This window comes from Anas acuta, chromosome 6 (genome assembly GCF_963932015.1).
Source record: "Anas acuta chromosome 6, bAnaAcu1.1, whole genome shotgun sequence".
Taxonomy (NCBI): Eukaryota; Metazoa; Chordata; class Aves; order Anseriformes; family Anatidae; genus Anas; species Anas acuta.
In genome coordinates, this window is record NC_088984.1 from 37,597,517 (window position 1) to 37,609,121 (window position 11,605).

The 11,605-nt window shown below is 37.6% G+C and overlaps 1 protein-coding gene across 12 annotated transcripts in view; it reads right to left on the reverse strand.

Annotated features, from left to right (window-relative positions):
• The window catches only part of DNAH7 (dynein axonemal heavy chain 7), a 114,771-nt gene extending 103,173 nt beyond the window's left edge, over window positions 1-11,598 (reverse strand). For 8 of the 12 annotated variants that reach the window (XR_011097873.1, XM_068686561.1, XM_068686557.1 and 5 more), the window contains exons 1-7: window positions 9,847-10,974; window positions 4,009-4,074; window positions 3,428-3,536; window positions 3,172-3,319; window positions 2,742-2,826; window positions 2,341-2,521; window positions 1,857-1,926 (exon numbers count right to left, since the gene is read on the reverse strand). Coding sequence is in view for 11 of the 12 variants with exons in the window: in XM_068686561.1 (XP_068542662.1) it covers window positions 1,857-1,926; window positions 2,341-2,521; window positions 2,742-2,826; window positions 3,172-3,319; window positions 3,428-3,536; window positions 4,009-4,074; window positions 9,847-9,939 (752 nt within the window). In the remaining variant the exon portion in view is untranslated. The other 4 variants (XM_068686555.1, XM_068686565.1, XM_068686556.1 and 1 more) reach the window with 4 other exon arrangements.
• Between the last annotated feature and the right edge of the window lie 7 nt (window positions 11,599-11,605).

Sequence of the window (11,605 nt, forward strand, 5' to 3'; positions counted from 1 at the left end):
GCAGTGCTTTATTGACATTGTTTTGGCAGTTTTCATTCAAAAACAACCCTGGCACTAGTGTATGGCAGGAATGAGAATGCTCCAGCACGTATTCCCACCAAAAGAATTAAGTGCCAAAATTAGACAAACATTGAGTGCATGAGAGAGAATACCATTAGGTTCTCAAACAGTAACGATGATTTTTCATACTGTTTTATGAAAAACTAATCTAAGAATTTATTCAGACATTTCACCTCTCCAAGATTTTACTCTGATAGAAAAAATAAAAAACGATGTATCTTAGAAGAAGAAAAACAGTAAGATGGAAGAAATTGACCACAGTTCCATACGTAGACAAATGTAACCTCAGTTCACAAGATACTGAAACACTTTATTTCCAACAGAATGGCACAGTTCCAAGGGAAAAATCAAAAATATTACTGAAAAATAAGTCATGTTTGTAATAGTGCTTTTTTTCCCCCCATCTTCAAGTTCTGATATAGAACTTTAATCCATTTTTTAATAAATCTGTATTCTATAGGAGACAGAAAAAGTGTTTACAGGGAGTTAGACTAAAAAAACTATTATCTTTAGAATAAAGATCATACTTCAAGTACTGTTAACAGAATACAACTGTTTTACTGATGACTATTCTAGTAGGAGAATTTTATACTTTGAGTTTGGTATGCAAGTGTGTGACATAAGCTTACATACAAACTAATGTGATGCCCTACAAAACAACAGTTCTTAGGAGACATGAAAGATCTTCAAAGTCAGAAATTGTAGGATAGCCTCTTACCCAGGGAATATAAAACAATGAATTATTATTTTATTACTCCTCTTTTCAAGATGCAAATTGCGTAAGTAGTATCTGGCAAAAAAACAGCCACCCTCCTATATACTCTAAAGCCTGCCAGTTGGTATTTAAAAGCTTATACCTCAAACCACATACCAGAAATATTATTTATAACAAAACATTTTCTGGTTTTAAAATCACACAGTAATACTAGCCCCAAAGCAGAATCTGGTTGATCTCAGTGGAAATATTCTGTTTCTACAGTATTTGTAAGATTTCATGCACCTACAAGGCAAATTTATTTACCAGTTCAAGCCTATACCTATGTTAAGTGGTACCTCTTTACTTTCAAATCTCAGTAAGAAATAAAGTATGTTCTAGAAAAGTTGATACTAGGCTGAGCCACACTGGGCAGATGTGTGACCCCAGGAGTCGTGCCACACTCGCTTTCAGTAGCCTCCAGAGATTTTTTAGGCAAATGTGAATGGAATTCTGGTAGTCCTTTAATCAAATGCCACATCTACCCACTAGTACACAGAGGTTCCTACATGCTGTATAACCCAGGCAAAAAAGCTAGACACCTATTAATGTTTTAGTACATTTTGGTGAACTGCTGTGAGAGACAAAAAGTCTGTATTTACTACATTCTTAAGCCTGTTACATTTTGGCTCAATACATACAATCGATAAACAATACAGAGCTTCAGTGAAATCAGTGCAAAATAGGGCATTGTTCCATCGATTACAACGCAAGTTATACACAAGGATTTGCCCTGCTATATCCCATTTTCAAATGCTGTGGGGTTAAATGGGAGATTTCTTACTAGCTAACCACTGCAAAAATAAAATTAATTCCAAACAATTATTTGAGGTAGATACATGTTTCTTCATTTTTTTTTCCAGAGATGCTATATAATCATTACTTGAACTTACATAACTAATTACTAAATCTTATTTACTGTTACTGTTTTGTGTAGTGCTCCAACTGACATCAAGTAACACTACCTAATACTAATCATTACCCATGCTGTTTTACCCCACTGGTCTCCTGTCAATGTTTTTGAATAAATATATTTTCTTACTCTGCACGATGAGGTAGAAGAGAATCCTTCTTCTCTTCTTTTTCTCTAGTATCTCTTAAAACAAAGTCAACTGAAAAAAGTGTAAAAAAAAAAAAAAAAAGTAAAATAAAATACCAAGATGAGAATAAGTTTATCAAAGGAAAAAAGTTTACCAAAATGCACAGTTCATTGAGATGAATTGTTTTACTTGGATATATATGAAAATAGATTTAGTAGAAAGTTATATATATATATTGCAAAGCCCTTTTTAATAGTATAAGTTTTGAAAGATCAAAAAAGAAAATGTATGACATTAGCTTTCAACCTTACAAGGGTAAGGAAACCAGCGTATTATTTTTGTTAAAATGCACCTCTAACATCTAGGAGAGCACTTCCTATAATTCTTCCACATTGGTTGCTCTCGGCAGTGACGAGAACTCAACAACAAACGTTTCTGAGTATCAGCAACTTAGGATAAAACAAGAATAAAATACTAGAAATGTACCTATAGCCTTTTTTACACTCAGAAAATAGTCTTCTTTCATTTCGTCTGTTAATGAATGTACATGTTCATCAAATACTTTCAGATGATGTGGAATTAAAGCTAAGACGTGATCTAGCCATGATTCATCCAGTGGGGCTACATTTCTTGTATCAATTCCATGGTGAATGTAATAGTAGTATTTCTGTGGGATAAAAGGTTGCATTGGTCAAGTCCACTGCCAAACAGCCATTGCTAAAGCGAGTTTCACTGACATATGGGCTTATTTCGTAAAAATAAATGTAATTAGAGCTAAGTGCTTTTTTGTGTTCACAATTCTGTCATTGTATCAATCTTGTCAATTTTTACAATAAATGGCTACCACTATTTTGCATTTAATATTCTTGAAAACAGTCTTTAGTTACCACAATATCTTTCTCTATTGGTGTAGAAGAATCTGATATTGGAGGCTGGATTCCATCATGGAGTTCTTCAGGAAGGTCTTCCTGCCTGACACAAAACCAAAACTAATTAAGTGAAGAGTATAGATCACATTCTTAGATACATTTTACTGGCATAAGTAATACATAGCCACCCTATATATCGATTCTGAAATAAAGGTAACCGGCAAAATTTTACAACAAGCACAAGACATTCTGATTCAAAAAGAACACTGAAACATCTGACCAAGTTTGCATTTCACCTCCTAAGTTTTAGCTTTTAAAGTCAGCGATGTAGTTCATACCCATTTACAAACTTTCTTTTGCTTTGTAATCTAGAACATTTAAGATTATTTAAAAATTTGATTCATTATCAAAAAGGAAAAGTACATTATTCAAAGATAAGGAAACTCACAATATAATGTTAACAAGAGCACTTCTGAAACGTTCTTGCTGTTTTTTCAGATGACTGCTGCTCTGCAATTTAGAAATTGATGGTCCAGCTTCATCATCTCTAGAATCCTGTGTCTTGAGTCTCTTGGATCTTGCCTTTAAATATTCTCCTTGCAGAAAGGACATTTTGAAGTTTAAAAAAAAGTTAAAATGTATTGCACATTTACTTAAGTTTCTGAAACATTTTCATTAGTAGAAAAAACTACTGTTAACCTTACCAGGTGGATATTCATTTTTTACAGTAAACTCTCCTGACTCGTCATCTTCCTGTTCTTTACTCAGATGGAATAAAGGACAAGTCTGCTGCCATGGTGGCTTAGATCTTGTCTGGAATAAATATTTTATATTTTACTTTTACATTTGTCATAGTTTTTTCTAACACTGATGATATCTTAAACATAGTAAAAATAAATAATAATAATAAATTAATATATAGCAGAAATAAGGCAGCATAAAAATCATACAATTAACTACTACTTATATATTGCCCTAGACTTCAAAATATCCAGCTCACAAGAAATGAGCATATTAGACTTGTGTAAGTGCTCTTATGCTCTCTAGTTTTATACCTTACTTAAATATTTACATTTTTTTTTCAAATACTCTATGTTTAAAGTTTTGAAAATACTGAAATATATTTCCAAATATTGAAATATCAGTAATGCTCTGTATGCAGATATATAGTGGGGAGACTGTGATATACATGATTCCACTTCAGCACACATCTGAATGGTCTCTATATAAACATGCTGTGATACATACTTGAAAATGGAAGCTATAACAAAAACAAGAAATCCACCTGAGACAACTGTGGTAGTAAATTCACTGTTCTCTTTGCCGGCTTCCCTTTGCCACTTGGACCAGCCTTGGGAGGAAAAAAACAAACAAACAACCTTTTTATTAGTACTAATATTAGGCTCCTGGAATACTTGAACTTGTAATCTTGCTACAATCCCATTTTTCAACTCTTACAATAATTTTATATATACAATTTCATGTAATTTCCCTACTCTTTCTAGCATGTTTTCATGTAAAATTTAACTTTCTCAAATACCTTTGACAAATAACAGCTCTGAAAAAAATTAGTTTTATGTTGGGAAGCATTTATGGAACCTTTTTGCCAATATATCCGTTAAAGCCTTAAAAGATACTATGAGCTAATATAGATGTACAATTCAATTTTTCATTCAGATTCATCAGTCAACATTTTTTTAAAACACAAAATAGTCCCTTTTTCTAAGCTTCCATTTAGGAGTGCCCAGGATTCTCTACATTTCCACAACACTGACCCCTCAGCACCTCACATGCAGTCTCTGTCCAAAATTGTCCTCTGACCATGCCCTGGATTCTGACTATCATGTTTTAGCATAGCAGCTTACTAAAAACAAACAAGACAGACTAGTTGTAAAACTATCTAAAATTGGCTAACAGGGGTGCTTTTGTCTGTACTTCCATTTGTCATTTGTTTCAGCCTGCCACCAATGCCCCAGCATTGCCCACCCCACCTCTTTTCATACAGATGTGTTCACTGTGCACCTGTGCTATTACCATCCTCATCCTGCTTTGTTTCTTATGCAATGGCTGTGGAATGGAGGAAAGAAAAAAGCAGAGGAGTTCTATGCATACATACATGAGCTACCCTTAAGCAAGCCAGGTTTAATACCATTTGCAGTACAGTTGTGCAGTAGAACTCCCCAAGTTTGGCATTTAAGTATTCACATGAATTTTGCAATTCTGAAGCAAGATAAAAAAAAAAAAAAAAAAAAAAAAAAAAAAAGAAAATCAAACCAGGCTCTGAAGAAAATTTCTGTCAAAAGAGCAGGATTTGACAAAGTATAGAGATATCAGTTGTTAGCGATCTCTTCATAAACCGAATTGCTGTGTAAACACACGGTCCAACTTGTGAAAGAGGAGCAAACACATTTCCACTCCAGTCCCTCTGAGCACGATGGGGAGCAACTCCTTGCCTACCACTAGCAGTAAGAGGTGGGAGTCATACAGCAAAGAAGTATCCTGTTTCCAAATCAACAGTGCTACTCTTTCAAAGAACAAAAAATCCACCACCCCCACCCCCAGATGAGATATTAAACCCATCTGGATTCACCTGGAACAGAGATCAAAATGCCTGGTGAACAGGAGTGCTCAGAACACCAAGCAGACAGATCCTGGTATTTTTAATCTATTTTTTTGCCTATCGCAGAAAAGGTGACTAAGAGTTTGCCACAATAATCACATATCTCTTTCAGTACATCGGTTACTGCTCTCACCAATGTATCTTCCAGCTAAGCAGGGTATGTACATGTGCAAGATTTTTCACACACAATAAATCATTGAAATTCTACCAGCCCTAACAGTCTTGTAGGCTGGAATGACAAAAAATCAACAACCAAACAAAAACATTACAGTATTACAACCAATACAGAAAGATCTACATGTCAACTGTGATATTTGTCTGGTAATTGGAGAGCTTGTAAATCTACTGGGAAAATATGAAGCATTTCTTTGTCATATAACATATTTATCAGAAAAAATATATATCCATACCACAGGTTGTGTGGCAGCTACCAGTCTTTTGTGATACTAGCAGGAATATGGCTCCTAATAGTGAACGTGCAGTGCATCATAAGATGGCCAGTTTCCAAACTGATAAGCCTATAGGACACAGTGTAGCCTACAGAGTTTGGAGGAGTTTGAATATGGCTTTATACAACCACATTATCAGAGAATTGTAGGGAGAAAAAAAAAAAAAAAAAAAGTAGGCTGGATGGGACCTCTAATTATAGGCTGAACGGGACCTCTCCTGCTCAAATCAGTATTTATTAACTACAAGAAGTTAGGTCAGATTGTTCAGGGCCTTGTCCAACTGAAACATAAAACTTTAAAGGCACTGCCTCTCTGGGCAAATTCCTCCACTGCTTAATCATCTCTTTGTGAAGAATGTTATCCTTATACACGGTCAGCATTTTCTACACCACCACTTGAGAACATTGTTTCTTCTCGGTGGTGCACAGCACCAAGAGGCATCTGGTACCACCTTTCTCTATGGTTCAGGTCGTGGAAGACAGTGGACACCTTCAGGGTGAATAAAAAAGTTCCCTCAGACCCTCTGCATACCTAAGAGCTGCAACCTCCCAGCCATCCCAGCAGTCTGCTGGGCCCTGGTTTGTCAATAGCCTTCTAGCTGCTGGACCCTAACTGGATTCACTTCTGCCACTTCTCAATCTGAAGTACAGACTTTCTCTTTGTTTTCCACACATTGCATAACTGGATGAAATTTAGAACTCATTGTTTCTCTAGTCCAGATTCTACAGCAAGATGGGAACACTACCTGCTGTCCTCTCAAGGGCATGGACAGGAGGAATGATCTTTTTGTTCAGGAGAAAATGCTTTTGAACTTCCAGAGAAGTACTAGCTATTGCTTTCAGTGATTATGTCTATCGTCTCAATCCTTAGATTCCTGGTTAGGAACAAATAACAGAGACTTGGATGTCCTTATAAATAACAGGGATACAAAAATGACCAAGACTGTATCTTGTCTTCACATGCAACATTACACAGATTGTTTTGATATTCTTTTGCTGAAAAACAAAATTCAGTGCCACAGTTTATACATCCAACCTGCTGGTAATGACAAATTCAGTGCTGAGATTAGCCAGTACTTTTTAACAACACACAGTAAACTTACACTGACAGTGAGATGGGCTAAAAAGAGAGTCCTGGAAGTGAGGACTGTTTCTGATAGCGAGTGTCTGACACGCACCCACTAACATGCACAGCAGAAGAGAAACACCCAATAACAGAAAAATCAGTGAGCTTTTAATCCACTGAAGGAAGTTACAGATTTCTCTCAATATATTTCAGACATTTCTTCAGAGGAAAACAGATCAGAGCGAGGAAGTCAGAAACAAAAACCAACCAACCAAATTGAAAAGATCAGGATTGTCTTACACAACATAACATGATTTCAGGTGCGGACTCTTCCTTGTAATTAAATTAACCAACTACAAACCAATCAGGCCACCAGCAAAATGATACAAATTAATATCAGCTAATGCCCAACGATGAAAAACCACACGCACAGTTAGGCGTTTCTCTTGGAGTTTGTCTTCAGCATTTAAGGCTTCTGCAGTTCTAGAAACAGACTGAATACATTAAAATCTCTTCATACTTTATAAGGAAAACAAATAAAAAACAACCCCTTCGGCAGCCAGGCGCCCCTCGGCCCCTACCTGCTCGCTGCCCATTTCCGCGCACGACGAGGGCCGCGGGCGGCCGGGCGCGCAGCTGCGCTGAGGGGACGCTGTTGCCTGGCAGCAGCGCGCGCCCCAACGGCCGCTCCCCCACCCCCACACACACCCCCCGCCTCCCTTGTTGGTGTTAGAGGCTTCAGTCGGAACTGTCATTCTTTGCCTCAGCGTAACAAAATGTCACAAAGCAGCTGTAATTAAGATATTATTCCCCCAACTGCAATCCGTTGTCTTAAGCAGCAGAACCGTGGGCTTGAGGAAGCCTCGCCCAGTACCTGCTGCAAAGGAGAAGCTGAGAGAACGACACCAAACTTAAAGCCAAGTCCCAGCCTGCATTCTGTAAACACTTGAGGAGGCCTCAGGTGTGCTCAGTGAGGCCGCCTGCGCCTTAAATTTAAGCCAGGCTACACACAGGTGTTGTAGTTGAGGAGAAGCAGTTTGCCAGCTGATAATCAACGGAATGGGTGACATCTGGGAGGCTTGTTTTAAGCTGTTGCAATGGATTTCCAGTTTCAGAAAGTTGAATTTAAACTTTGCTATTACTTCACTGAGATTGTCTTCCGAGTAGAAAGTGCTTGACACCCTTCCGGGGCCTGCCAACTCCATCAAAATGAGATTTAAGATTGAGAAGTACGCACTATTCACTGCTGTTTAAGTAGGCATTCCTTCCTAGCTTTTAAATTAGCAGATGAGTGAATTCAGCTGCGTGGTTTTAGGCTAAGCACTGAGACGTGTACTCCAACTAAACATACATAAGTTCAGCTGTGCTTTCAGAAACATTCTTAATTAACTCTGATGTCTAAACCACAACAACCACCTAAGGTTTTTCAGGTGCCACGTCATGCAATTTGAAGTCAGTTGATCTTACGCACAACAGCTGTTGTATTAAAACCACCTGCCTCTGCCCCACACAAGTAGGCAAAATAAAGAATATAATAAATAAAAATCTTTCAATTTCATTGGCAGTAAGTGGATGTGCCCTGCATTATGAATCTGATGCTGACCAGTGCAAATAAAATGTTATGGTTAGTATGATTTCTAGCATTTTACTGTGGCCATGTTTGGATTTCAATGGGATATGAAGCAGCTATTGCAACGTGAGATAATTTGTGTGAATTTTAAATAAGAGGTTTTGAATGTTTTCATGCTAGTAATGCATAAAAGATGGTAACTCAGCAGTGGAGTTAGCCTGCTGGAAAATCCCTACAAATGACCTCTGACTCAGGGCTGTTACCTACGTACTGTACATTATAATACACACAGTTTTAAGCTTAAAAGTCCCTATGATAAAATAACACAGGCAAAGAACCAGTGGGGAATTTTTTGCTTTGTCCAGTTGTAGAAAATCACAGAATCACAGAATTTCTAGGTTGGAAGAGACCTCAAGATCATCGAGTCCAAGCTCTGACCTAACACTAACAGTCCCCACTAAAATGCAGCATTAGTTTGAAGTCCAGACTCATTTTCTAAAATAGTACCAAAGCTTTGATCCTGAAGTGAGAAATACGCTCATACCCAAACACACGATAGGGAGATTTAAACAAGCCATATGCTGTACTAGCTATAACACATAATAATCTGGCCAAAGAACAGGAAATCCTTGCTATTTCTCTTTAATTATGAGGTTTTCAACTATTAGAAACCATGTATACAAAGGCAATAGCACTTTCAATGCACATTGCCATATGCTGTTGGGCATTACAACTCCTTCTGTTAGAAAGTGACGTTTTGTTTTTTCATTATCTCATTAGGAAATTAAAAATGCTTCACTTTTTAACTGCAGTAGTTACTGGCATGTTTTGTGTGTTTTGATAAGAACCAATAAATAACACTTAAAAGTACAGTCTAACAAATGTAATAACTCCTGTATGTACAAGAATTTAAAATTCTTAGATTTGTGCATTACTTTAAAAGTAATTTCAGGAAGTTTTTTTTTTCCTTCCTCAGAGGCACCTATCAGTCCCAGTTTAAAAAAAAAAAGTCCTTACTATCAAGAATATCATAATATGAATACTTTGTGCTCAGCATAAGTAATGCTGATGTACTAACTCTGTCTGTAAAATGCATTTGTCACAGGAAGTTTTTATTTGTGCTTTTCTCAAAAGTGAAATCTTCATTTCACTGGAGGGTAACACTTTCATGACAGGTGTTACCAGGTCAAAACTCATCCTTTATCTTCCTGTTGTATTGCGAAAACAGCAAAAGCTAGCACTGTCACATCAAATGATTGATTCTTTGAATATTTCGTGTGTTAGCCTAGCCTTTATTTATTAGACCTGACTACCTACGAATTTTTATGTTATAACTCATGTACCTGCTTTTGGTTAAGGAATTTCCTTGTACTCTCATGCAGTGATAGGTGGCGTGGCAGTTCGGCTCTGTAATCGTACCTTTAACTTGATAAACTTTCTACACACTAATTTATCTCGTATCTCGCTTGCTCCTCTAACATTGAGACGGCCAAGCAGTATTTTCAAGTCCATCAGCTTCCAGGTTCGTAAGGCACAGGAGGATTGGTTCCTGAAACAAATGCATATCAATTACATGCTTTTATCTTGCCCTGACTTTACAGTGTGTTTTTCCAAGCATAACTTTATTTGGCAAGAACAGTCACAACTGTCTTGTTAAAAAGATGGTCAGTTATCATCTAAACCATTTTTCTTTTTCCCCTTCCTTAGACTTTTGAAAAGGTTGAAGGTGTTTCAAATCACTGCTAGTATTAAACAGAACACTTTGTTTTCTAGATGTCTCATAAAGTAAAGTAGAGCAGCATTCCTGATAAGAATTTATAGAACTTATACAGGAAACAAATGGTCAAATTATTTCTGAACTTTATGCTGCAAACAACAGCAGAATACAAACACAAGAATACACTATTTCTTTCACTGAAGAGAAAGCTCATTTGTGCATTTCTAACAATGGGAAAGCTTTCATTTCATCAATGAAATGCGCCTTTGTAGGAAATGTAGTGCTCAGGCCATGAAAATGAGTTATATTTCTTTTGAATGTAAACTGCTTTCCTAAAGTTTTTGTGATGCTTTTTTTTTTTTTAATAATTTAGACTTCTACTTGAAAATTAAACAATTGTACAGTTAGTGCCCTAGAAGGCTAATATTTGTGTAACAAACATTCAATTTACATTTCTTTACATGGCAAAAGCCATTAGAATCTACCATAAAAAATACCACCTCAATAAATACTGCAAGACTAGACTATTATGTATATAGGAACCATCTTTTTACATCTGAAATAGGAACCATTAATGTGTCTGTATTTTAGACATGAAGATGTTCTAGCAAGTTAGTTGATTCATTAGTAGTAGTCAGCATGGTTTCACTGAGAGGAAATCATGCTTGACCAGCTTGATAAACTTCTGCAAAGAAACAACTGGCCTGGTAGCTGAGGGGAGGGTAGTAGATACTGTCTACCTCTGCTTCAGAAAGGCTTTTGATACTATCCTACGTAAGATCCTCCTATGTGAACTACTGATACATGGGGCTGGATGGGCAGAAAGTGAGGTGGATTGAAACCTACTAACTTCAGTTAGGTGGATTGAAACCTGAGCAGCTAGGCCCAGACAATAGTGATCAGTGGCACAAAGTCTGGTTGGAGGCAAGTTAACTCGTGGTGTCAGTGCCGGGTCCAGTCCTGTTTAACATCTTTATTAATGATCTAGATGATGGGGCAGAATGCACCCTCAGAAAGTTTACAGATGACACAAAAGTGGGAGGAGTGACCGATGGCATTGTGCAGCCCTCCACAGGCCAGATAAATAAGCCATGAAATTTAACAGGAATCCTGCAGTCAGGGAGGAACAGCCCTGGGCACCAACACACACTGGGAGCCACCCAACTGGAAAACACCTTTGCAGAAACGGAGATGAGGTCCTGGTGGCCACCAGGCTGAACATGTGCCAGCAGCATCCCCTTTCTGCAAAGGCAGCTCGCTAATGGTATCCTGGGCTGCATGAGGCACAGTACTGCCAGCAGGTCAAGGGAGGCAATCCTACCCTTCCCCTTCTTGGAGATGCTCAAAAAGCCAGCTACACACGATCTTGGGATGGATCTCCAGGTGGCCCTGCTTGAGCTGGGGGGAGGGAGGGGGTTGGACCAGATGACCTCCAGAGATCTCTTCCAAATGCAACCATTC